Genomic DNA, 26,650 nt, shown 5'->3' with positions numbered 1-26,650 from the left:
TTCTGCACTTGCCATGACCTCAGGCCCGGCTGCCATCTCGCCAGCTGTGCTGCGCAGACAGTGGTGCCCTCTCAGGAGGCCTGGTGTCCGCGGGGTCCCTTTGCCAGGTCAGCAGCCGTGGAGGCTCCATGCCGTTACGTAACCAAGGTGCCAAGATGGTCACTCCTCCTTCCATGGCTATTGGAATTTTTCAGTGAAGGAATTCATCCCCTCGTCCTCTTTTTGGTTACCCAGTGTGTTTCGGAACGGTTTGTGCAGGAAAGCAACCCTGTTTAAAATAAGAAGTCTGCTTGCTATCATCCCTCTGAGGTGACCAGGCACCATGTTTTTAGTATTATTTTGAACTTACTGGTTTCAGTACATTGAATGTGTTTGGAAACGTTGTAGTTATACCTTTTCTTACCCAAATTGTCCCATCTTGGACCACTGGGAGATCCAAGTCCACCCCTGAGCCCAGCAGTCTCTGACCGCCTCCCGGCCGGCTGTCTCTGGCAGGCGGGTCTCGGTGCCCGGTGCTGGCCCTGCCCGTCTGGAACAGCCCTCTCCTAGAAACCTTGTTCCTTCTGGGGCAGTGGAGTTTCGTGTGGGTGCTGGGAATGTCCTTTGTCATCACGTTATCTTTCTTTTACTTTTTAGTGGCCAGAAATAGGAAATCATGGGTAGTATTCTTTATTGGTATATTGAAATTGTAAGTAAATTATAAATATATTGAAGTCATGACTCAATTAAAATTCATTATTAAGGGATTTTTATTTGCCCTCTTTGTTTAACACTTGTCTTCCTTTCTTCCACCCCAAGAATTCTGGTTCTCAAAACAGAGTATTACGTCATCATGCACTTTTCCTCACACGCCATGCAGCACTGGTGCTGGGCAGGGGCCTATGTTGTGAAGTGGTCACTCTGTGCTGTCAGCACGTCACCACTGTGTGTGACCATCTCCCCGCTGCTCAGTGTTGTGGTCAGTGACTGTCCTCTCCTCCATTGGATTCCTGCGCCCGCCAGCCCGCGCTGTGCTGTGGAGCCGCCCTGGAGGGTACTGCCCGCGGCTCACTGAGTGTGTGTGCACGTGGCCTTCGGTGTTGACTTGGTCTGGTTAGTTTGGGTATAAAATTCTTGGTTTATATTTTTCTTTTTTGTGTCTTAAATGTGGAATTCATTTTCTGTTGGTGCAAGGCTTTGATGTTAAAATTTGAAGACCATCTTCTCATAAAAATATGGCTTTTTTCCCCTAAATGTTCAAAATATTTTTTTTTCCTGAGGAGTCCAGAAGTTTTACCAGAGATCTTAGTGTTAGATTTTAGTGTCTTAGTGTTGGTCATTTTGGGTCAATTTTCTCAGGTGATATACCTTCCAGCTCTTGCATACATTAGAAGTATTTTCTTGAGTTGGTTTTTAGTGTTTATTCTGTTCTCTTGTTTTTGTTTCCTTCTTTAGTGGCCCCTAAAGGTTGGGTTTTCTTTGTCTTTTGTCATGCGCATGGTTTCCAAGTCCATGTTAACTTCTTCATGTATGATTGAAATTATTTATTTATTTTTATTTATTTATTTATCCAAGCACTGGGCACAGTCAGAAGCGCGGGAGGGCGAGAGAATTCACCAGAGCCAGAGCGGGGAGCAGAGCAGGCAGAAGGACCGAAGGACACTGCTGAGGGGAGCAGCGGGCGGCAGGAGAGGTCTGCGCGCCATGCGGGACCCTTGCCTGGCGGCCAGGGATTGAACCGGCAATGTAGAGGCTGCGGGCAGCTTCGCAACCCAGCGCTCAACCGCTGCGCCACCGGGGAGGCCCTTTGATTGAAATTTTTTATCTCCTTTCACCTTAATTTGATATTTACTTCTAAAATTATTTTTCTATTTTATCTGATTTTTTATGTTCTAGCCCTAATTTATGAATTTTTTCTTTCATAGTTTTTTTTTTCTTTCTTTTTTCTTTTTTTTTTTTTTTTTAGAGGCATGTTTTTATTTATTTATTTGTTTGTTTGTTTGTTTGTTTTGTTTATACAAGCACTGGGTACAGTCAGAAGCGCGGGAGGGCAAGAGAATTCACCAGAGCCGGAGCGGGGAGCAGAGCAGGCAGAAGGACCGAAGGACACTACTGAGGGGAGCAGCGGGCGGCAGGAGAGGTCTGCGCGCCATGCGGGACCCTCCTCCGGTGGCCGGGGAGCAGCCGGGGATCGAACCGGCGCTGCAGAGGCTGCGGGCAGGTTCACAACCCAGCGCTCAACCGCTGCGCCACCGGGGAGGCCCCTTTTCTTTTCTTTTCTTTTTTTTTTTTTTCTTTTTTAAAGCAGAGGTAATTTTTTTTTTAAAAAGATTTATTTATTTATTTATACAAGCACTGGGTACAGTCAGAAGCGCGGGAGGGCGAGAGGATTCACCAGAGCCAAAGGGGAGAGCAGAACAGGCAGAGCGACGAAATTCACACTGCTGTGGGGAGCAACGAGCGTGGCAGGAGAGGTCTGCGCGCCATGCGGGACCCTCCTCCGGTGGCCGGGGAGCAGCCGGGGATCGAACCGGTGCTGCAGAGGCTGCGGGCAGGTTCACAACCCAGCGCTCAACCGCTGCTCCATCGGGGATGCCCAGCTTTTATTTTCTTAATGCCTTTATTATTGCCTTGTTATGAAACAATAGGTCATAGTTCTTATCTGCTCTGTGGACATGTCTTTCCCATGTGCTTTCATGATCTCTAGGAACGTTATTCTGTTTTTTCTTGTAAATATTTTGCATGACCATTTTTGGTTCATTTTTACATGAAATGATTTCCCTTGGGGACTTTCAGGAAAGCTTCTCGATGTCATGGCTCTCGTGCTCCCTCTTCTGTTGTTTTTGTGAAGTTCCAAAAATATATGGCAAAAAAAGGATCTGTATTTCTCTGTCTCTATCCATCCATCCATCATCCATCCATCCATCCATCCATCCATCCATCCATCCATCCATCCATCATCCATCCATCTACCCGGCAGCTCCATTAATGAAGTCTTGTTCTGTCCCCCTCCCTCGCTTTTACCTAGATTTTCTTTTCTCTTCCTTTCTTTTTCCCTGTCCTGCATTACTTTGATTGGTTTCTAGTTTCCACAAATTTCTTAATGTGTCACTGCTGTGGAAGACAATTTTGGATGGTTACTTTTTTTTTTTTTTTTTTTTTTGGTGGGACCCTCGCAGGCGGCCAGGGAACGAACTGGTGCTGCAGAGGCTGTGGGCAGCCTCACAGCCCAGTGCTCAACTGCTGTGCCACCAGGGGAGGCCCTTTGGATGGTTAATTTAAGAGAATTTTTATTTATTTATTTATTTTTAAAGATTTATGTATTTATGCAAGCACTGGGTACAGTCAGAAGCGCGGGAGGGTGAGAGAACTCACCAGAGCCAGAGCGGGAAGCAGAGCAGGCAGAAGGACCGAAGGACACTGCTGAGGGGAGCAGCGGGCGGCAGGAGAGGTCTGCGCGCCATGTGGGACCCTCGCCCAGCGGCCGGGGATCGAATTGGCGCTGCAGAGGCTGCGGGCAGCTTCTCAACCCAGCACTCAACCGCTGCGCACCAGGGGAGGCCCCCACACTTTGCTTTTTGTTACTGACTTCTAATTTAGCGGTGTTACAGAGCTGTGGAGAACGAGGTCTTCAATTTTCCAAAGACTGACTCTAGCCTGCTGCGGGGCTGCATTTGACAGGAAGCGTTCGTCCTGCCTCTGAGCTTTGCTTTCCTGGTTGCAGGCCTCGGCATGGTGACGCCTGTGAACGACCTGAGAGGGTCCGACTCCATCGCCTACGACAAAGGGGAGAAGCTGCTGCGTTGCAAGCTGGCGGCATTTTACCGGCTGGCCGACCTCTTTGGGTGGGCTCAGCTCATCTACAACCACATCACAGTAAGCGGGGCCGGGCCTCTGGGCTGGGGGCGCTGGGCGGGCGCTGTCTGGGAGGGCGGAGGGCAGCCCCCCGCTTCCCGGTTCCCGACCCTGAGCACTGTTTGGGGAGTTGCGGTTTGAGTGCAGATGTCGAGAGCAGTGGTTCTTCTAGGCCCTTCCCTGCACGGGAGTGTGCACCAGGTCCAGGTGGGTCCTGAGGTGACGTTTAGTCCTGAACGTCTAAGAATGAAGATGTTTCTTTCCTTCTCTGACGAAAGCCTCCCAGCTCTCCTCCTCGCGGCGCGGCCCCCCTCTCTCCTCCTCTGGGGCCGTGCCTTCTGTGAATGGCTCCTTCTTCTGACTTTATACTTATCCCAGTCTCCTTTGACTTCCTTTTTCCAATCTCAGTTTCCTGGGGTAATTTCTGCATGTTTTAAATGACTCACTGGAGCAGGTACCTCACTCCGGTGCCCGGAGAACTCCTTCCTTGAGAGGCCGGCGCCCTCTGCTTGCTGGCCCTTTTCTCAGCGGCTCGCGTGGGCTGAACTCACAACCTGTGGTGCTCGATTCAGCTCCACTCTGGACTCTGAGGCGGGAACTTTGGTGGTGCTGACCAGTTCTCTGTGCTGCTCGGATGCCAGGGACCCCGAGTCACTCTCTCCTTGCTGGTGGTCTGGGATGCTACTAAAGTGAATTTTCCAGAATGCAGGCCTGGTCCCGTGGCACCTGTCACACAGGCTGGCAGCGCAGTGCCCCCATTCTGCTGCCTGCATCCGTCCCCCAGCACAGGCTGTGCCCCTTACTGCCCACTTGTGTGTTGTCCACCTCTTCCCACGGGGCTCAGCTCCCAGCTGCATTTGCTGCTGCATCGCCAGGAGCTGGGGTGGGCACGGAGCAGGCTCACAGTGGCCTGGCTCTGAGCAGGGCCTGGCCAGCAGAACGCGCTTGCTCCCTTGTGCCCGCCGCCCCTCATGGGCAGAGCGACCTGGGTAGCCGCTCACTGCGATGCTAATGGTCGCCTAGAAATTGGTTCCCTGAAAATGTGCAGGTTGTAGCAGGAAATGTAACCCTCGGCTTTGACAACGGCCTCTTGTCCTTTGAGACTTTTAAATGCCGTTTACCACTTAGTCCTGTCACGGAAGCCGGGGCAGTAGTTTGAATTTCTTAGGTTGGTTGCTGTTTCCAACCCTTGTACCGTTTAGGACTTGCCAGAATCAAAATGTTGGTTACGTGTTTGCTCTTGTGTAAGTGACCTGCTTGAGTTCTTTTACTGAGTTAAGAAGAAATTCAGGTTACTAAAAAATATCTCCTGTGTCTTTTTTTTTTTTTTTTTTTTTAAAGATTTATTTATTTATTTATACATTTATACAAGCACTGGGTACAGTCAGAAGCGCGGGAGGGTGAGAGAATTCACCAGAGCCGGAGAGGGGAACAGAACAGGCAGAGTGACGAAGTACACTGCTGAGGGGAGCAGCGGGCGGCAGGAGAGGTCTGCGCACCATGTGGGACCCTCGCCCGGTGGGCGGGAATCGAACCGGTGCTGCAGAGGCTGCAGGCAGCCTCGCAACCCAGCGCTCAACCACTGCACCACAGGGGAGGCCCTCTCCTGTGTCTTTTGTATTAGGGACTCTGAGGAGGAAAGTTTGTTTGCATGTGTATGTCTGTCTGTCTGTACGCACACATAGCTTCTCTTGTTTGTTTCACAATCTAGGTGTTATCATTTCAACACCTAACAAAAGAAATCTTAATAGTATCTGTCAGTGCAATCACAGATCGCTAATAGGTTGTTGTACCCTTTGGGGGATTGGTGGGGTTTTCTTCAGGCATGGCGAAATGCTGCCAGGTGCCGGGGGAGGGGTATGTGGATCGGAGCTCCATCTTAGGAGTCGTTGGACACGCAGATGCTTCCGGGGTTGGGGGGCGGGTAGAGGACAGTTCGACCCAGTTAACACGACAAACAGGGCTTGTGCTTTTATGTTTTATGCCTGTGGACAGGCCTTTTCATCCGTGAATGCCTCTCGGGTCAGTGACTGCCGGGATTGGCTCTGTTCTGGACCCCAGGGAATGCCAGCCACTGGGGTGTGGTCTAGAGCCAGCCTGTGGACTGGTGCCCCGTGCTCGGGGATGCATGTGGGGCCTTGGCAGACGTGACTTGAGATGTGCCATGAGCCTCCAGGCTGCGGGGACAGTGAGTCCTGGGAAGACTCAGTGTGGCCGGTGCTGGTCCTTCGGGAGGGACCCAGCCAAGCCGGCTTGTTCTGAAATGACTTCTCTTTTCACGCCACATCAGTATCTCGCGCGTTGTCAGGTGTGCTTCAGACTCAGAAAATCCTACGTTTAGACTTCTCCCTATTGAAATGTGTGGATTTGTTAAGCTCACCATGGAAATAAATGTTACTGAAATCAAGCCAAATCAGAAAGTGTGAGGTGCAGGCACGTTACGGCATCGTCTGTGGTACGGCTGAGGTGGGCGTGCCTGGAGAGTCGGCGTTGTGTCTGCAGACTTGATTTCCTGAAGTGAATATCAGTTAAGAAAAAGCCTAAACAAAATCCAGCAATTGTGGAAATCACTCAGTTGTGACTTACTTATTTAACGTTAATTTGAGGGAATGTTATGCCATGAACACCATGAAAAGTAACTGTATGGAACATATGAAAATATGAACGGTAATTATTAAAAAAAGAAAACAAAATGTACATGCTGTTCACAGCTGTCTGAAACGTGCACATTTAGACATGGAAAAGGGGAATGATTCAAAACCCTTAGGTGGTATTTCCTTAGTGTGGAGCCGACAGCCTGCATCTAAATTTATAGGGAAGCAAAAAAGATGAAGAATAGCTAACAGAATTCGGAAGTAGTAGGTACGGAGAGTTTTCCCACCAAATGTCAAACGTAGTCTAAATTGCTGGTGATTAGAATCGTGGGCTTTGGGGACAAGAGACACTGGGCCTGTGCGGAGCGGAGGGCCTCGCCTGGAATCAGGCGTGAAGAGCCGGGAGGCCTCTGGGGTGCTGACCGGACAGTGGCCGGTGCTGGCGTAGACAGGCTGAAGGACAGGAGCTGGAAGTCGTGTTGGATTCCTGCCTTCATCTACATACTCCAGTGCAGCGCCAATGGGGAGGATTAAATGGAAAGGCAACGCTTCATTTAATTTAGAATCAATATAGGTGAAGCCCCGCCACCTCTGACCTCAGGCTGGATGGCTTAGGGCACCAGGGCGCCCACCATAGCCCCTGGACAGTCTGACGACTCTGAAACAGCAAACTTCTTGCCATCCAGAGGCCCCATAAAGAGAGCGAGAGTAAAAGCGACAACCTGGGAGATAGTGCTTCACAGGTCATCTACAAAAAACTAATAACCAGAATAGATAAAGAACCATCCATAAGAAAAGAATAACCCAGTATAAAATGGACAAAGGACAAGGAAGGAATTTCAGAGAAGGGAAAATAAGAGTGGCTTATAAGCATCTGAAAGGCTGCTGAGCTCCTTAGTAACCGGGAAACTCTAAATTACAGCCAGAGTGCAATACCTCATCAGACATCATATTTTAATTTTTTAAAAAGGTGATTATAGAAGCACAGAGCTGGGACTTCCCTGTGGCCTAGGGGTTGAGTCTCAGGCTGTCACTGCCGTGGCCTGAATGAGATCCCCGGCCAGGGAGCTGACCCACAGGGCACAGCAGACCTCTCCTGTCTCCCTACTGCTCCTCTCAGCAGTTGGTTTCAGTAGATCTGCCTGTTCTGCTCCCCACTCTGTCTCTAGTGAGTTCTCTCACCCCTTGTAACTCTGGCTGGCACCCCAGGTCTTCTACGCAAAATAAATACTAATTTAAAAAAAAAAAGTGCAGAGCTGTCATGTCCTGCCCAGCCTGGTTCTGTGTCTACCAGAACCAGGTAGGGCCACCTCCCGATAGCCTGCGACCTGTCCAGACCAGCACAGAGCGGTCCCTCCTCCACAGTCTGTCACACCGTGACCCGGGGCCTGTGTGTGCCTGGTAACCTGCGGCCCAGTGCCGGGAAGTGTCTGCGCTCGTCCCGGGAGCAGGGCTGCGCTATCTACCCCCCCCCCTCCCCCCCCCCGCGGCCTGTGGGTGCGGGCTGGAGCCTGGAGGAAATGCAGGTCCCTCCAGTCGACTTAGAGCTGACTCAGGATTTTTCTCACAGACCAGAGTGAGCTCCGAGCAGGAGCACTTCCTCATTGTGCCTTTTGGGCTTCTCTACAGTGAAGTGACTGCGTCCAGCCTGGTAAGAATGCACCCTCTCCTTGCGGGCTCACGTCGGCGCGGGCCCCTCACGTCATCGAAGACTGTCTAGTCCTGTCAGACAGAGGAAGCCCAGGGAGGAGGAGATGGGGAGTGCTGAACTCAGGGAAACCTTTACAATGAGTCACAAACATCTCACAGTGTGGTTGAAGGGCTTTTGAGGCAGGGGAATTTGAAATGGCCTTGACATTTGTCCTGTCGCTCTTGCCTCCTCAGATCAAAGTCAACTTGCAAGGTGATGTGGTGGACCGGGGCAGCACCAACCTCGGCGTCAACCAGGCTGGCTTCACGCTGCATTCCGCCATCTACGCTGCGCGGCCGGACGTGAAGTGCGTGGTGCACATTCACACGCCCGCTGGGGCCGCGGTGAGTGCCCCCAGGCGGCTTCTTGGCACCATCACCTGCTCCCCCGGAGGCCTGTTCCTGTTGCAACAATCAGTAAACATAACCTTGGAATTACACTCACAGACTCTTCAGAGAACCCACAGACTGCCTGGGCTGGAAAGCTCCAGGACTCGTGTCCATTAACCGTCACAGTTAGAGCGTCCCGGCGGCCAGCTGCGGTGGTGCCGTTTCAGCGTGGGGCAGGCAGGGAAGTGCTGAAGACTGCAGTTGGGAGGGACCTCCACAGGGTGGGAGGTCGGGGTGGGGGTGGGGGTGGTGGTGCTGTGGGCTCTGGGAAGGAAACCAGGGGCGAGGCCCAGGAGAGAAACCTGGGGCTTCCCCACAGACCTTCTGTGGCCCCTGGAGCCCAGGTGTGTCACCACAGGGAGAGGCACAGACGGTGTGGACCATCGGTGCCCAGTGCGTCTGGCGCAAAATGGCCTCCTGGACGACACCCAGGCCTCTGAGAATGAAAATGCATGTCCTGGTTGTTGGGCACAAGGACACACGAAAGCCGAACACTCAAGCCCTCTCTTGAACCCACCTTTATCACCCGTGTTAGGCATGAACGACCTGGACGGCAGTTGGCCTCGCTGGCTCGGTCATGCTGACCAACTGTGTCTGACACGTTTGCCTCGTGCCCTGGGGGCGCTGGGTGCCTGTTTGCGCTGGTGTTTTACTGCAGAGCTGCCAGTTGTCTCTGCCGTGCCCTTCTGAGCAGCGCAACTCCTCCTAGGAGGGTACACGCGCTCCACACAAGCCAGTGGCCGTGCAGGCCTAGGGAGGCGCCGGAGACAGTGGCTGCAAACAGCTGCTTTCTAGCTTGTTTTAAAATTGATCAAAATAACTTTACTTGGTGGGGAAATTGCTTCTTACAGGAAGGCTGATCCTGTAAACGGGGTGAAATATGGTTTGGTGCTTGTTTTTTTTTGTGGCATCCCATACCATTCCTTTTAGATGAGCTTTTCTGTTGGAATTGTGCCTGTGGATATTTGAATTTCTGGAGCCTCTTTAGGTAAAAAGGACATCAAGTTTAGCATCAAGTCAGCTCGAGAAATTCAAATGCAGTATGAGGGCTCTGTAGAACACGCAGCCTTTACTTACGTACACGTGGACAAGTGCTGTGGCGTACAAACCCCCCCAGTGAGCTCGCTGTGATCTACTGTGCAGGCCTTTGGACCCCGCCTGCCGTCTACGGCGGGGCTCACAGCAGCCTCCCAGGACCTGGGCTCCGGCAGTGCTGTCTGGGGGCGTGTGTCCGTGGTCAGGGTGGGAGATCAGGGAGAGGTCACGTTCCTTCTGAGCCTCTCCCGGCTCAGGGATGGCTTTTATTTGTACGTGGAGATTGGTAGGAAGCCTTCCATATAGTTCCTGGGTGCATTTACTTCCGAGGGGAGACAACCTAAAATGTCGCCCTGGCCTGACTCTACAGGGAAGGCAGGGTGTCCCAGGTGTGTGTTGCTCCCGCTCACGCCAGTGCCTCGGTTTCCAGGTCTCGGCCATGAGGTGCGGCCTCTTACCCCTGTCCCCAGAGGCCCTGTCCCTTGGAGAAGTGACTTACCACGACTATCACGGCATCCTGGTCGATGAGGAAGAGAAAGTTTTAATTCAGAAAAACTTGGGCCCTAGAAGCAAGGTCAGTGAGCGTCTGATGTGGCATCTCGGTACTCGAGGGGGGACGGGGCCTTGCACCCCATCTACCTAGCTCACGGGAGCCTGCACCCCCAGGTCCTCATTCTCCGCAACCACGGGCTCGTGTCCGTCGGCGGGAGCGTGGAGGAGGCCTTCTACCACATCCACAACCTCGTGGTTGCCTGCGAGATCCAGGTAGGCCTGCCCTCCGTTCCAGCCGCAGCCCCAGGAGGTCGCGGGGCTCCCCTCCATGTTGGCGCTTGCGTAGGACTGACTCGTTGAGCAGCCCCCTTGGCTAAAAGGAGCTCCGAGATCTGGAGATGGGCCAGGGCAAATGCCGTTTCACTGACGTAAGTTGGCAGATGACTAGTGGACTTTTCATTTCTAATTTCTAATTTTTCAAATACAAGTCACTGCCTCTTACGGAACACGACCTTGTGCCAGCCCTGCTGTCAGGCGCTGCGTGTGTCACCCGGGGCACTTTGGTTGCCCTTCCCGGCTCTGCTGCGGGAAAGCGGGTGCGGGGAGACAGAGCTGCCCGCTCCGAGCCCCGAGGGCCACTCACCTGGCTCTCTCTGGGCAGCTGCTTCACAGCTGAGTCTTCCTTCCGCGCTCTTGAAGGTGCTTTCTCCTCCGCTCCCCTTCCACTGCGAGCGCCAGTGTTCCTGTCCGGGAAGGAATGATGCAGAGGGCCCTGTGACTCGCCTCCGGCTCTCCCCGTGCAGTTTTCACTCTTTGCCCTACTGATGTGGCCCTTTGAATCCTGCGCTCCCGCTCACGCACTCTCTCTGGGCCAGGCCCTGCTTGCGCTCGGTCCGGGCATCACACCGTCATGTTTGCTTGTTTCCAAAAAGGTCCGGACTCTGGCCAGCTCGGGAGGACCGGACAACTTGGTCCTGCTGGACCCTGAAAAGTACAAAGCGAAGGCCCGCTCCCCAGGCTCCCCAGTGGCGGGGGGCAGCGGCGCGCCTCCCAAGTGGCAGGTTGGCGAGCAAGAGTTTGAAGCCCTCATGAGGATGCTCGACAATCTGGTAAGAGTTGTGCTGCCACTTGACGATAGAGACCACGCTCAGAGCACGCGGTGGCGTTTATCTGACCGCGCAGGGGCGGCTGTCCTGGTGCTGTGCTGGCGTTCCGCCCTCGGGGTGCAGAGGCGCGGCAGCGCAGTTTCACTTTGAAGCTAGAGTGTGATGGCGTGAGAGGGGTGGGTCATGCTTGGCCTGCATGGGGCGGGAGCTGGGGAGAGTCTGGAGTAGTGGGACAGGCTCCGGGCGTGAGCTGTAGTGACCCGGGACCTGATCGCTGTGCCCACAGACCTGCTGCCCACCTCCTGCCGGGACACAGCCTGCCCGCACAGAAGCTGTGGGGCTGGCGCCTCTGGACTAACAGTGGTGTGGACACCATGGTGGCAGGACATGGCATGGCCAGGGCACCCAGTGAGGCATGGTAGATGGGGGCTGCGTCAAGGAGGGTCACGAGGAAAGGACAGGCCTGGAGGATGGTGGGCGCCTGCCTTTCAGGCTCTCCCTTGGTCTGACCTGGAGGCTTAAGTACTCAGACTAAGGGACCAGATGTAAGACACACAGCCCACAGCGGGACCCTTTCGTGCTGCAGCTGGGCTACGGGGGGGCCCGCTCGGAGCCGGCGTGGGGGAGAGAAGCCTCGAGAAGGCCTAGCCTCCTTGCGTGGGCCCCTGGGGCAGTGGGGCACGGTCCAGCCTGACGCCGTCAAGGCCAGCTTGGCCAGGTGCTTCAGGAGCCAGAGGCTTAACGTTCCTGAGTATTTCGGAGTGAAAAGAACGTCTGGGTCTGATCAGGGTGTGGTGAGCGTCCTCGGGGTCTTCTCATGGGCTCCCTGCACCCAGGAGTGAGTGTCGCATTTGTCGTGCTAGAAGGCCACGTGGTGGTGAGACCGAGGGCAGTCTCTGACCGAGCGCTCGCATTGCCCACGCTTGCTGGTCACCGCGCGGGGCAGGGCGCCGCCTACAAGTCACATGCCGTAAGAGACGCTCAGCACATACTAGTAGGAGAGACGCTGCGTTGCCTCCCCCCAATCAAGATGCAGTCCCAGCTTCTCAGTGAAGGAACAGTCGATATTCTTAACTGGAAGACCTGAGCTCCGAGTACCTCCTCTCACTTCGGTTTGAGAGCATGTAATAAAGAAAAACCCAAACCCTCTCAGGGTGAAATTCTGGGGGTTCCTGGGTGGTTTGTCCTGGTGTTTTGGAGGTTGCTCAAGAGCCCCGGTACCTGAGGCCAGAGGAGACTTGCATCAGTAATAACGGTATTTCTGCGGCCTTCCTTATAGCCGAGTCACTCCTGCGGTTCCTCAGCCAAGCCTGCTCGCAGCGGGGCGCCCTAGTGCAGACACGCCCGGCCTCCTGAGGATGGCGCTTGCAGGCTGGCACTGCCCTTCTAAGTGTGTTAAAGGGAGTGGTGGTTGTAGAGGCGGCCCCGATGTGAGGAGAGCCTGGGGGGAGAGATAGGTGAGTGACTCCAGAGCCCCTGGGCTCGGGGCCTTCGTGAGCAGCCCTGTGGGGTCCATGCTGTGAAGGTGCCAGGAACATGAACCCCAGCATAAAACCATGTGGCTGGCGTCCAGGCCCAGCCAGCCAGGTCCTTGACTTAGGGTGTTGCCTAAAGGGGGAGGGTTCTCTCCGAGCCCCCCGGGTGTTGGGCAGAATTTCCTTGCTCAGATGGGAAGCCTTGGCAGCTTGCTGCCTCAGAGCTGGGAGCGGACACGGCGCTCCTGGTGGGCACTGCCCTCGTGTGTGATTCGTCCACCACTCTCGCCCACTTCCAGTGCTGGAAGCAAGTCCAGGCCCCTCCCGTGCTCAAGGAGGGCAGCTTGGGAGCTGGGGCCTGTGTGGCCCTGTGGCCCCTCCTGCCTCCACACAGAGCCCTGCTCAGGAGGGGGCACGAGGCACTTCCTTGCGTTGGTCGCTGTCAGCGAGCCGTGCCCGAGCCGGTGGCCGGCCGGGCAGCACCGGGGTAAGCGCTGTTGCAGCCACCTGCCGAGGGGGTGTGTTGACCGAGCCCAGGGCATGTCAGGGGCAGAGTTGGGGCTGACAGCTGACCCTTCAAGAGGCAGTGACAAGTGACTTGTCATGCTGCTTCGGCGTGACTCAAAGGGGAGAATGTGTCAGCGTGTGGGCTGGGCCGCATGGCCTGCGCTGGAGCCGCGCCGCGGAGCCCTGGCGCTCTACATTCCGGGTTGGGTTTCGGTGCAGCGTGTACTGGGAGAGCACACCCAGGCGGGCATTCCGCGCGCTAAAGAGGAACTGAGCTCACTCCATTACCAGCACCCTCAGCCCTCAGCCCACCCGAGGGCGCCAACTGTCCCTCTTCCTGCGGCAAAGAGTCCCGGTGGAGTCGGCGTCCTCTCCGAAGCCTGTGGCCTCGGCGCTGGCTGGTGGGGCCCTTCTGTGTGCCGCAGCTGTGTCCTGTGCAGGGGCAGCGTACGAGTCGGCAAACGCTTACTGTGGGCTCTCGGCTGCGCCTGATTGGGGGTGACCAGCAGGAGGGGTGCAGCGGTGGCGTTCGTCCCTTGCTCCGGCGGCGTGTGCCTGAGCCCCTGGGGCTGTGCGCCTGGGTGCGGAGGCGCTGAGCCGAGGGGGCTGTGCTCTGCCATGGCAGCTGTGTCTTCACAACCTTCCAGCGGGATTTTGACTGTTTCTTCCTCTTCTAAACCCCAGGGTTACAGAACCGGCTACCCTTACCGCTACCCTGCTCTGAGAGAGAGGTGTAAAAAGTACAGCGACGTGGAGGTCCCTGCTAGCGTCACAGGTTACTCCTTTGCTAGTGACGGGGACTCGGGCGCTGGCTCCCCTCTCAGACACAGTTTTCAGAAGCAGCAGCGAGAGAAGACAAGATGGCTGAACTCTGGCCGGGGTGACGATGCTTCAGAGGAAGGGCAGAATGGAAGCAGTCCCAAGGCGAAGACTAAGGTGTGGACGAACATTACACACGATCACGTGAAACCCTTGCTGCAGTCTCTCTCGTCCGGTGTCTGCGTGCCAAGCTGTATTACCAACTGCTTGGTCTGTGCCTACCTTACTGTTCATAGTTAGACGATGTAGAGCAAGTTGGGTAGCTGGGGCTTCGGAGGCTTCGGGAATCCAGCCCTTCTGACCGCGAACCCTCCTCACTAGCCTCCTCTGGCCGGGGCCACGCCCACTGTGTGCAGTCGCTGTGACTTACTGCTGTCGGCCTGAAACTGCTTAAGATGCGCTCACTGTTCCTCTCCAGGAACCGCTAGCGACACGGCACGGCCGCGGCCTGCTCCGGCCACTGCCCCACAGGAGCGCCCGCGCCTCCTGGGGCTCGCCGTGGTGGACGCGGTGCTCCCACCCAGTCTCTGGAGCTTGTTCTCAAAAGTCTTCTGTTTTCTTAAGCAGTTTTCCCTCGTGACTCGTGGGCATTCTCTCAGCTGACCCTCGTCCTCTCTCGTTAGCTTTGTCCCCTGCTTGCTGTCCCAAAGCCTCCGAACGCCACCAGCCAGCTACCTTCTGCATGGACTGTTGCATGTGAGTAGACGGCCATAGTGGGGCCCTCTGGCTCCTGCTGGGTGCGGCATGACCCAAGTGCGGTGCCGCCGCCGTGACTCCGCTGTCCTGGGGCTGCAGGGTCCCAGCCCTCACTACGTCCGGCTGTGCAGAGCAGGAGAGGCCTGGGTGGCGTCTCTGCGGAGACCAGGCGGAACGCACTCCTGTGTGCACGGCTGTCGGTTCTGCTGGATGAGTGCGGAGGCCTGAGAGCGGTGGCCCCCACGGCAGCCCCGCCTCCCGGGCCCATGACGTGCTCTCACTCACAGAGTCACTTGAAGGAAAGTTCTTTCTCCCCCAGGTGGTTCTGGAGTGTCCTGAACCGTCGGGTCCGGCGCAGACTCTGGCCGTGGCCCGGCTTGGTGTGGGCGCGGCCGCTACCTCCTTTCTCCCTCCTTGCCTCCCTCTCCCCTTGTTTTTATTTCCGTTTGTTTAGTTCTTATGTAATTTGCTTGTTAAACAACAATGCGCCTTAAAAACCCTTCTGCTGATGACGCAAGTTCATAGGCCGAGAAACCGACAGTTTCCCAAGTGTGTGTAGAGGCAGCAGCTTCAAGCTGTAGCTCCCGTTGGTCTGAAAAGACGTTCAGCCACTTCTGGTCTTTGAGTCAGTGTGTGCGTTGGCGGGAGACCTTGCTTACCGTCACGCTTGTTTCTCGCTGCTCTGGAGTCACGCAGAGTCCGTGCAGAGCTTCCAGGTTGGTATGTTGACCTGCCCTAACTGTTCAGACTTCTGAGGCTGTTTCACTGTTTTGACTAAAAGTTGTTCCTAACAAAAAGCTGGACTTATTTTTCTGAGAAGATGCCGTCAGTGAGTACCTCTCGGCCCCATGCCCTCCTACCCTCCGCGGCGGCCCCGCCTGGCAGTGCCCTGCTTCCTCGACACTCTTGCGGCTGATGGCCATCCGATCGCCCTGAAAATATCCCAAAAGATGTAACATTTGCTTTCTAGGATGGGCTTGTTTTAATGTTCAGTGCCTGCTTGCGCCTAACAGCTGGAATTTGACTAAAATGCTCCTTTTTGATTGGAATCCAAAAGGCGGCGTCGGGGCACAAGGTGCCGCACCGCCGAGATGCACTGGCAGCTAAAATGGCCCCTTAAGTCAGGCTCACGCAGCGCCTCCAGCCCGGGGTATTTTGTAGTACTTGAGTACTGAGTGATGTGAAATACTCGGCGTCACCCAGCTCTTCTCCGGGCGGCCCCGGTCAGGGTGCAGACAGCAGTCCTCTCAGGTGAGACGGCCCAGGGAGGCGCTTCCCATGCTGTCTCAGCGCCGCGCCGGCGACGCCCGTGCAGCCCAGCCTCCTCTCTACCGGGGGTGGGGGGGTGGGGGGGGGCGACATCTCATCGCTTTCCACGGCCTGTCATCTCATGCTTCCGGCTGGCTCGGTGTTGACGACGCCCGGGGCAGTGAACCAATGTGCTCTGGTGGTCCCGCGCCGGCCTGGGCCCTGGCTGTCGTCAGCCGGTCGCGCCCCAAGCCTCAGCTGGGCTTTCCAAATGGCACTGGCCAGCCAGTCACACTCTGGTGGCCGTCCTGCCGCGGTGGTGACACAGGAGGTGTGGTCATTGGTTCATTCTCTGTGACGTTCAGTGCATGACCAGGTGTGAGATGCGCTGGGCGACGTGGACGCTGTGCTCCCCCGACAGTGCCTCGTTCTGACTGTCGCTGTTCTTGATATTGCAGTGGACTAAAGAGGAGGGACATAGAACTTCCACCTCTGCTGTCCCTAACCTGTTTGTTCCATTGAACACTAACCCCAAAGAGGTCCAGGAGATGAGGAACAAGGTGCGTATGGCCGCCAGCGGCACTGGGGGGGCCCAAGGGAGGGGTGTGCAGGTGGGCGGGCCTGCGCTGCAGCAGATAGTCCCGGCCCGCGGCTTCCTGCACCACTTCTGCAGCTGCGCTCACCTGTGATGCCAGGTCAGCGGACGGACTGAGGCCCTTGGCTCTTGAGCTGTTGCTGGCTCACGTGACGGAGCAGAATTGGAAGCTGGAAAGCCTATGCCTGGGGTGCAGCCCAAATTTGCCTGCCTTTCAGGGTTCACTCAGACACTCTTGAGTGTCCAGGGTGGCAGCACATGAGCTGCCAGGGCTCGCAGAGCCACGTGAGGTGCACACCTGTGGGCAGCTCTGACCTGTTGCGCACTGGGGCGACCCAAGCCTGCCAGGGCTCTGGGAAGCTGCCCAAGTCAGCCTGGCCCTCTGTCCCCTCAGTTGCACGAGGTCCTCGGCAGGCCAAAGCGGCACCATCCAGCCGCGTGGTGGCCCCCAGCCCATGGGCACGGCAGAGTGGCAGTGCGGCTATGCCTGACGCACTGCGAGGCCTCTGCGCTGTTGACCTGTTGTCACTCTGTGGTCCTCAGATCCGGGAGCAGAACTTACAGGACATCAAGACGGCGGGCCCCCAGTCGCAGGTTCTGTGCGGCGTTGTGATGGACAGGAGCCTCGTCCAGGTGAGAGCTCAGGGTGTCTGTGCCATGAATGGGTGTGACCTTATTGATGGTGACCCCGAAACCATTACATTGTGAAAGCCCCCGAGGTAAGTGTCAGAGGCAACCGGGTGTTGAAAATGATTCCTGATAAGGAATTGCCCACTTCCCCCAAGCCGCTGAGCTGCCCTCCCCCCCCCGCATGCGAGGCCATGTCCCCAGCCTGCCCTCTGTGCCCGCATGCCTCTGGGGCCACAGCTGGCCACCTGCTCTGGGTAGTCCTGGCCTGAGGTGGTCGTGTGAGTGCCAGCCACAGGAGAGGGTGGGCTCCCTGGGCTTCTGCTCCATACATGCTGCTGTGCGCGGCACGGCGCGGCCTGGCAACGGAGGTGGTGAGTGTGGGGCGCCCGCTGCGTTCTACGAAGGGCTGCCCTGGTGTTCCTGGAAGAGGGTGCGAGGGTAGTGGCCTCGGAGGGTCAGGCGCCGCCTGGTGCTTGCTGCCTGGCCCCGCGACCTGGCGGGCTGCGCTCCCAGGATCTGGCCAGCCTGGTGGCTTGCCAGCCTGCTGCACGTGACCGCCCTCCCTGCCCGCCAACGCCCTCCTGCATGCTCCTGCCAGCTCCGCCCTGCCTCGGGGAGGGAGGCCGGGGGGGTTCAGCTTGGGACTGGTGGGCTCTGATGACTCAGTTTACTGTTGCAGGATGCGCCCCTCTCTGACTGTACGGAGACAATCGAAGGGCTCGAGCTCACAGGGCAGACCTTTAGCCCCGCTAGATCTCTGTCTTGTAGAAAGGTACTCACTGCCCCGCGCCTCCCGCCTGCCAGTGCTGCTCGGCCTGCCCCCCGCCCCTGGTCTCCGCTCGCCAGGCGCTGGCTCGTCTGCCACGGTGGCTTGGTAGGGACCTTTGGCTTGTCCGTGAGCCCACAGAAGGTTCTGTGCTGCCTTCTCTTAAAGTGTGTGATGGGGGTTCTCACAACGCTGGGCTGCGCGCTGTGGTCGAGAGGCCCCCGTCGCCGGGGTGTAGGCGTTGCCAAGGTTCTGCATGTGGCTGTGGTTGGTGCATATTCTGGGGTTTTAGGAGTTTGTCTTTTACAAGGTGCTGCTTGCCAGCAGCTGCCACCTGTCTGCTGCGCCGTGACCTTGGATGCCACAGGCCGGCAGCACTAGGGTTGTCTGACTGGAAGACATCAGTTCAGGAGAGTGTGAATCAGACAAGGCAGCTTTCGTCAGCCCTGTTGATGCATGCGCTGTGCTCGTTTTCACCTCTGAAAACACTGGATAAAATCCTTGAATGTTACAAGGGAGAGAGACGTGAATATTTGAGATCCAGAGCGTTCATCTCTCCACGTACACGCACACTTCCTTGTTGAATGGGTGGGAGCTCGGGGTTGACTTTCCTGGCAGAAGGAAACTGCCTCTGGCCCGCGGGCTGCTGGAGTGCGGAGCTCAGTGCTGAGGGCAGAGGAGGCTGCGGCTCTGTCCAGTCCGGCCTGAGTTTCACGGCACCCCAGGGGCTGTCTTCAGGCCTCGCTGTCCAGTGAGAGCACCTGAGCCGTGTCCCGGTCACGAGACTCTGCAGTCCTGTCTAGGACCCCGCCAGTGACATGTTGCTCCCCACTGTCTCTGATGGGCCTGCTTTTCCTTTCCTGGCCCTTGGGATTGACTTCCTGCTGCCATCTCGGGGGCACCCCCGAGAGCCGGGCAGAGGCCGTGCCGGTCCTTGGCTCCTTCGGCCTCTTGTCCTGCTTCGGTGCTGCGCGTGAGGGGTCAAGGTCATGGTCCTGTAAGTCTTTGTCTCAGATGTGAGGGCATGAGCCAGCGCCTGTCCCACAGCCCCACTTGGCAGACTTGGGGTTGCCTTGCGGTGCAAGGTTGCGGGGTGTGCCTGGCTAGTGCCGCAGTGAGGCAGGCTGCTTGGCTGTGTTAGCGGAGCCTTTGGGACCAACCCGGCCCAGTCAGGTGTCCAGCTCAGGCGTGGTGGCTTCAGCGACCCGTGGCTTCCTGAAGTGTAGACCCAGCTCTGCTGCCTGGGAGTCACTGTGCGGGGCTGGGGTTTCTGACAGTTCTTCATGCTCCAGTCTCAGTGCTGCGCAGTGGGCTTGGGTCAGGGGGAGAGGGCAGCGGCAGCGTGCTGAGCCAGGGCTGGGGCATCAGGCCTGGAACCCTCTTGGGCTCCACATTTTCTCCTGTCCACTGTGCTCTTCCTGGTGCCTGCGCTTGTACCCGCTGGCTGGCTGTGATTCTCCTTTCTGGCGCCCTCGACGCTGGGGCAGGCCGGCCCGCGTGGGCCTCAGCGCAGGTAACGCTGCTCCCTCTGGCTCACTAGCAAGTCAGATTTCTCCTTGATGGGGTGGGGAGGATGGTGTTCCACAAATACCTGAAAATATTTCTTTCCTGGGAGGCCAGTGTCTGGACTCCTGCTTTCTGGTCGCAGACCTGCAGGGCTGGTGTTGGGGACTCGGAGTGGGCTTTTCTGGAAGGGTCGGTTTCTCTCTTCCTGGAGACGGCCTTTCCTTTATTTATTTATTTATTTATTTATTTATTTATACATACATACATACATACATACATACATACATACAAGAACCGGGGTACAGGCCAGACATGCGGGGAGGGGGGTGAGAGGATTCACCAGAGACAGAGCGGGGAGCAGAACAGGCAGACTGACTGAAACACACTGCTGAGGGGAGCAGCGGGCAGACAGGAGCGGTCTGCTGCGCCATGTGGGATTCTCACTGCCCGGCGGGATCGAACCCGCGCTGCAGAGGCTGCGGACAGCTTCACAGTGTGGTGCTCAACCGCCTGCGCCACCAGGGAGGCCTGGCCTATCCTGCAGGGGAGTCTTGTCCCGTCTTCTGCGGAGGAAGGGCCGCAGCCTCAAGCGTGGCATACCCAGTTTGAACTGCCTTCTGGATCTCGTTACAGACAAGTCTAGCAGTGAAAGCTCAGGCTGAGCTCAGGGTGGGCAGGCCTCTGCCATCTGCATGCACAGCTTCCCTGGCCTGTGCCTACCCTGCCGTGGGGGGGGGGCAGAAATGCCTAGGGCCTGGGCCTGTCTTGTGGACTCACGTGGTGGCTGGGTGCTGAGCACCCATGATGAGCTAAGGGTGTATGTCACAGTCCAAGTGGGTTTCACAGATGAGCCCATTTGCTCAGCGAGGCCAGCCCCTTGCCCCGCGTCAGCGACAGGGCCGCGATCCCAGTCATGCCTGGGTGCGGGTGGCTCCTGGGCATCTCTTGCCGAGGCGCCTGTTAGGCGGTTGGGAGCAGGAAAACCAGGGCCTCCGTGGGGCCCGTGGGGGAGAGCAGTTAGCCCTCGATTCTCCCCCAGGTTGCTGCCTCTGTCCCTAGGTCCTGTCGGGGCTGGGCACCTCTGGAGGCGGGCCCCCTGCCGGTGGGGGCGGGACCTGGCGCTGCGCCCAGCCCAGGGCCAGGCTGCCCATGGGTTGCGGTTGGTTCCTTTACTGATTTTGAACTTCTGACTGACGTGACCTTGGTGCTTCCCCAGCCTTTTACCACCTAGTTTTATTGGCAGGGAAGCCTGGTGCAAATGCAACCAGCCAGGGGCCCAGATCCCAGCGCGCCAGTGCTCAGCGGGGCTCAGCACCCTCGGGAAGGTGGGGGCAGGCCTGGGTCAGGCACGGGCGCAGGCGCCACCCTGTCCAGTGAGGCAGGGCTGCTGTAAAGGAGACTGCCAGCCAGGTGTCAGGCTGTCAGGAGGAGGCTCCCCTTGGCCTTCCCGCTGTCTGGTCACAGGCTGCCCGCCCCAGCAGACCCTGGCCCGCCCCCCGCCCCCGGTCTGCGGCCTGGCCAGCCGTCACATGCACCCTTTCCCGGGTCCTGCCACATGTGCTCGATGCAGGACGCCCCCGCCCCGGTGCTGCCCGTCCTTGAGAGGAGCCCCGACCAGGCCTGGCTGGGCTCCGAGCGGCTCTGAAGCACCTGTCCAGGTGTCGGGGCCTGGGTCTGCTTAACTCCCTCCGGCAGCCGCAGAGCCTGGGGGCACAGCACCGTGCAGGGCAGGCGGGCGGCCTGCCTGCACCCCGCTCTGAGGCCTGGCCTGGGAGGCCCCTTTGTGCCTGGCTTGGTTTCCCTTTGTGCAGTACCATTTTCAGTCTCCCAGATTTCCCAGATAAGCGCTGCTGTTTGGCACCATTTTGTAATCTTTAAAGGTTTTGGGGGAAGTTCTAGGCGATGATTTTAAACGAAACGCATCATCAAGAACAGAACGTAGCTGTGCTCTTCAGAAAACAGAGCCCCAGGCAGCCTCCCCAGTGCTGCGGCCCAGGGCCCTTTCTGGCGTCAGGAGGGTGATGGAGCTGGCAGATTGTCCTCCCCCACGCCTGTGTCAGGAGAGGGGGCTTCTGCAGTCCTGAGGGGCACCCCGCCCGCCTGAGGCCTGGCCTGGGAGGAGGGAAGCCCTACTCCTGGCAGGCTGTTGCAGATGGGGTGTCTCTGTCGTTCACAGGGGGAGCTGGTCACGGCCTCAAAGGCCATCATCGAGAAGGAGTACCAGCCCCACGTCATCGTGAGCACCACAGGCCCCAATCCCTTCAACACGCTCACCGACCGGGAGCTGGAGGAGTACCGCAGGGAGGTGGCGCGCAAGCAGAGGGGCCCTGAAGGTGAGCAGGTCTGGGCAGAGGGTGGCACAGGTGGCACTGAGGACAGGCGGGAGAACGATGCCGGTGCCGTTTCTCGCCCACTCGATCGAGTAGGTCTAAAGGGCCCGGAAGGCACACACGCTTGTCAGTGGTCCTGGGCAGCAGGGGCCCAGAGTCCGTGTGAGAGACCACATCCCTCCCCTGACTTCCAGACAGCCTCTGTGCTGTCCCCAGACACGGTGGGGCCCTGGCTCGCATGTGCCCACCAGCACCAGCCAGGCCCGTTCTCCTGCACACGGCGGGTTGGAGGGCAGGGCCAGGAGGGCGTGGACCCGTGTGGCGCTCACAGCAGCCCGGGTGTCCCTACCAGGCCTTGGCAGTGCTCACAGGGTTCTCTGCCCCCGGGGCCCTGGGCAGCAGGCAGGACTGACAGAGGAACTCCTGACCAGGGTTGTTAGTGGGGAAGCCTGCCTGGATGTGTCCGGTGGAAACACGGCACGGTTGGTCACACGTGCCACAGCTCCGTGGTGGGAGACACCGCTGCGTGTGCACTGCTGTGTCTGGAGGGCAGCGGGCACGCCTGGTTAAGTGTGACACAGACACACGGGCCCTGCTGTGGGGGTGTCAGGCTGCACGTGGGCCCTGCCAGCCTGCTCCTGGAGAAGGTGGCGTCTGCGAAGCAGTCATCTGAGGTGCTGGGGCCAGTGGCCTGCGCTGTCCTCTGCCAAAGCCTCTGAGCGGGGCTCCTTCCTCCACGTGTCCTGTGGGCGCTCACCCAGCACATCTGCCGGCACCTTCTCGGGCCCCACGCGGAGGCCTGGCGTCGGCGGCTCCACGTGCCCAGCCATCCCCACAGCCACCCTCCTCTCAGTCCTCACAACGGGGTTCCTCACAGGTGCTCTGCCTCCAGAACTCCCAGGGACCCCAGGCAGGTCTGGCGTGCTGGCTGCTCCAGCCCGTCCCCGCTCACGGGTGAGGGCGACCTCATGCCTGTGCAGTCTTTGTTTCTCTCGGTAACTCGCTGACCAGGGCAGTCTTTTTTCGGTGAACGTGATGGGACGAGTTGACCACAGAAGAGTAAGATGGCTGCCAGCTGGAGCCATGGGGCGGGCTGCTCAACACGGCGGGCTCTGGGCTGTGAGCTGCCTGAAGGTTGACGAGAGATGGGGTTCCCCTGACCCCTTTGCCAGGAGGGTCTGAACACTCTCCCCAGTGCCCTGCCTGGCGCCAGGTGCCCTGGGTCCCCCAGGAGGCTCACATCATCCCCCTCCAGGTGGGGCTCATCAGGGAGCTGTGCTCTGCTCCCACGCCCGCCCCAGGTCTGTCCCAGCCTGCCTCTCCAGTCTGTGTGACTGACGCAGCGTGTGGACGCTGTTGCTGAGCTGGGTTGAGGGCTAGCCTGTTGGTTCCTGTCAGTGGTGTGCACGAGGCAGGCTCTCTGCATGCCCTCGCTGGTCCTGCCTCCACGTGTGTCCCCCGGGGGGCCCCTCCCTGCACACAGCGCCTGAGCCCTCACCCTGGGTGCACGGCCTGGGCATGCTGGCCCTTGTCCGGGACCCGGTGCCCTCTGTGCCTCTCAGTGTGGCGGCCCTTGGGTAGCTGGAAAGCCTGGATTTTTTTTTTTTTTTTTTTGAGTCAAATTACAAGATGCACAGTGTCCCCTCATTTGAGCCCTGTCAGGAGGGACATTATTGCACGTCAGTGCGGGGGGTGGTGCAGCTGCCCTCCATCCTGAGCTGTCAGTGGTGAGCGGCTGCCAGGAGACTCCGGCCCCCACTGATGCTGGCCTTTGAGGCCCAGGGGCCGTGAGTCACGGGTAAAATTCAAGGTGTGTGTCAAGATCAGTCCCTCTGGTGGGGGTGGCCACGGGCAGCCTCGCCTTGGCTCATGCAGGCAAGACTTGCCCAGGCCTTTGGCATAGGAAGGTGGTTGGTAGCTCTGTGAGGCCTGAGGCTCTGCTCACAGCTGCTGTTCCAAAGTGGGACCTATTGGCTCAAGTTAGTAATGTGAAAAATGCAAGGAGAGGAGGTTTAAAGAAGAAGGATAATATGGTCTTGCATTTTTCTTTAAATGAGAAAGTAGATTTTCCAAATTCTGGGCCCTAATTCCTGCCATTTTCCCTCTGGTCCTTATGCATGTATTTTACTTCAGAAACTAAAAACAGGCCTTACAACGGCCAAATTACAATCCCTGGTAGAAAATACTCAACGTGGGAAAAGCCAGAGCAGTGCTCACGGGCCAGGCCTCTGGGGGGTGCCGCTGGCTCCCTGCGCAGCAGGGCCGTTGGGGGAGGTTCTCGTCCAGGTAACGGTGGAAATTAGCCTTATGTCCAAGGTTGAGTAAATGCTTCTGGAGTTCCCTGCCGCCCCCTCTGTGATGGCCAGATGGGAGGGCTCGTGGCACCCCGACGATCCTGACCGCGTCCTCCTCCTCCTCCTCGTTTTTCTGCAGAGAACCCGGATGAGCCTGAAGAACAGAAAGAAAAGAGCCCTCCAGAGCACCCGACGGCCCCCCACACTCCCCCCAGCACCCCGGTGAAGCCTGAGGAAGGTGAGCCCCGGGCCAGGTGGGGGCGCGCTGTCATCCAGCAGGAGGGCACTGGGCGTGCGGGGAGGGCAGGCCGCGTGGAGACGTGCGTGTGCGCGGGAGACCGTCCGTCACGTGCTCTGGGCCGCCCGCCTGCTTCTGTCCTGGTGACTTGAGGCCGAACACTCCGCCTGAGGTGCCCCCCCAAGGTGGGCGGTGACTCGGGCCCACCTCCTGTGACGTCGGCTTTGCCCACTGCTTGCACCTTCTGGGCCTCGCTGTCGACTCCCCTCTGGAGAGGTCTTGTGTGTCGGTGCCAGGATGCCTGCCTGCCCGTCGGGGGGCGTCCGGCCCCGCAGGCGGCCCCCGCATGTCTGTGGCCCGTGTGTCCGCCCCGGTCTCGTCCTCGTGCTTCCCTGCCTGTCAGGAGCCCGCGGCTCGCCTCCCACGCCCTCCGCGGCCCCGGGACGGCCCGGCCCTTCTCCTGTGACGGGGCCACGGCCGCGTGCGTAGATTCTCTTCCTGTGCTTTCTCTCCCTGTGGCTGCGGCACAGACGGGAGGCGGATGTGCTAGAGTACCTGTCGCCATAGTAAGTACCGCCCGCCGCCAGCCCGCGCTTCGCCTGCTCTGCCCCCCCCCTTCGTTGTTCATCCGCTTTTGTTTTCTGTTCATTCCACATAAAAACAGGCCCCTGCGCTCTGGGAGGGGCAGGGGTAGGGGCCCAAGTGCGCTGCCCGGGCTCCCTGGGCCTCAGAGTCTGTCCTGTTCAGCGCAGACTTGGTGGGAAGGTTTTGCCGTGTGGGGTCACACACAGTCCAGGCGGGCCCAGACGGGGCGGGCGGCCATGGGGGCCGCGCCCGTCTGGCCTCGCTCCGGCAGGCGCCACCACAGTGCCGCGTGTGACGGCCGAGCCCGACGGCCGCCCCGCCGCCCAGTCAGGTCTCCCCGCCCTACCCTGGGCTGACTCCCAGCGGCCAAACCCCGTGTTGCTAACAGGCCCGTCGCTTGCAACTTCGTAGGCTGATCAACACAATCCAGAAAACTGGCTTCCCCCAACCGCGCGGAATCTTCCCCGGGGCCTGCCCTGGCTTTCTTCAAAGCCAGCCACTGCGCACGCGTGTCCATGAGCTCGGGCCGGCAGCGGCTTTGTTGGCTCTGCAGCGTGTGTGGTCTGGGGGGGTTCACCGGCTTCCGTGGTTTCCCCCTTCGGGGAGACCAGGTGCTGTGGACCCAAATCATTTCAGGGCTGCTGCTGCTGCTATTAGTGCCCCCGGCCCCCCACTCGCCCCAGGTTCTGGAGCAAACCTTCCCTCCATGTCCCCATGGCTGGGGTGTCCTCAGCCACGGGACGCGCCTGGGCCGGGCTGGGTGGGTCGGCTCCCTGTGTGCCACGAGGGCCCGGGGCGCGCCGCCCACGCTGCGGCCCAGCCCCACGCCCCCGAGCCCCTCGGCGCGCCCACACCGGTCGCGGGGAACGCCGAGCTGGGCGCAGAGGCAGCTTCTGTGCGGGGGGACGCTGCCTGTCTTGGGCCCCCCTGGAGGGCTGGGCAGTCGCCCTTTAACCCGGCCTCTCCTCCCCCGCCCCCAGACCTGCCGCCGGAGCCAACTTCGGGAGACGACAGCGACGCGGCCACCTTCAAGCCAACTCTCCCCGACCTGTCCCCTGACGAGCCCGTGGACGCAGCGGGCCTCCCGGCCTCGGAGCCGCAAGGGCCCACCCTGGTCGCCGGCCCCGAGCCGGCCCCAGCCCCGGCGGCGGAAGAGGCTGCCTCCCCCGCTGCCGAGGAGGGGGCCCCCGCGGACCCGGGCAGCGACGGGTCCCCCGGCAAGTCCCCGTCCAAGAAGAAGAAGAAGTTCCGCACCCCCTCCTTCCTGAAGAAGACCAAGAAGAGGAGCGACGCCTGAAGGCCCCCCCCGCCCTGTGTCTCCTCTCATCTCTCCTCTCACGCCATGGAATGCGACGCCCGCCCCGCCCGCCCGCCACGTAGCTAGCGCTCCCCTCAGCGTGACCAGCCCCTCGGAGACCGGTGCTACCCTCGTGCTCGCGCGGTCCCCGCCCCCACCCCCAGCCCACCGCCAGGAGACGCGCTTTCCTGGCCCCTCCGCGCCCGCTCTGTCCACTTCCCCGCCTCGGTCTTGCCGTCCCGGCGGGCAGGGTGGGTCACCCAGCCTGGCAGCCGCGCTCTGCTGGGCCCCCCCCCCAGGTCTCGGGGCTTCCCGCCGGCGTCCTCCGCTCGGTGACTCTGCTCCTGTACAAACCCTCAGTCCTGTGAGAACTCAAGTGCCCGCCTGGGGCCCCGAGGGCCCCGACAAGGTGGGAACCCCAGCAGCAAGCGCCCCTGTGCGCCCCCAGCTCAACCTATGCATGGTCTCGCCAGCCACCCGCCAGAACCGGGCTCAGGGCCGTGTCTCACCCCCTGGGCCCCCAG

The 26,650-nt window shown here is 58.8% G+C and overlaps 1 protein-coding gene across 1 annotated transcript in view; it reads left to right on the top strand.

Annotated features, from left to right (window-relative positions):
* Positions 1 to 26,126, top strand: part of ADD1 (adducin 1) — a gene marked incomplete at both ends in the record, with an annotated part of 31,860 nt that extends 5,734 nt beyond the window's left edge. Inside the window, 15 exon segments of the mRNA XM_084233044.1 lie at positions 3,704 to 3,855; positions 7,999 to 8,079; positions 8,313 to 8,462; positions 9,973 to 10,116; positions 10,209 to 10,307; positions 10,967 to 11,143; positions 13,807 to 14,058; positions 14,592 to 14,618; positions 14,620 to 14,637; positions 16,344 to 16,445; positions 17,024 to 17,113; positions 17,790 to 17,882; positions 21,559 to 21,715; positions 24,146 to 24,244; positions 25,810 to 26,126. Of these exon segments, the coding sequence (XP_084089170.1) occupies positions 3,704 to 3,855; positions 7,999 to 8,079; positions 8,313 to 8,462; positions 9,973 to 10,116; positions 10,209 to 10,307; positions 10,967 to 11,143; positions 13,807 to 14,058; positions 14,592 to 14,618; positions 14,620 to 14,637; positions 16,344 to 16,445; positions 17,024 to 17,113; positions 17,790 to 17,882; positions 21,559 to 21,715; positions 24,146 to 24,244; positions 25,810 to 26,126 (1,958 nt within the window).
* Between the last annotated feature and the right edge of the window lie 524 nt (positions 26,127 to 26,650).

The sequence above is a fragment of the Talpa europaea genome (genome assembly GCF_964194135.1).
Source record: "Talpa europaea genome assembly, chromosome: 5".
Lineage (NCBI taxonomy): Eukaryota > Metazoa > Chordata > Mammalia > Eulipotyphla > Talpidae > Talpa > Talpa europaea.
This window is presented reverse-complemented; position numbering and strand designations above follow the sequence as displayed.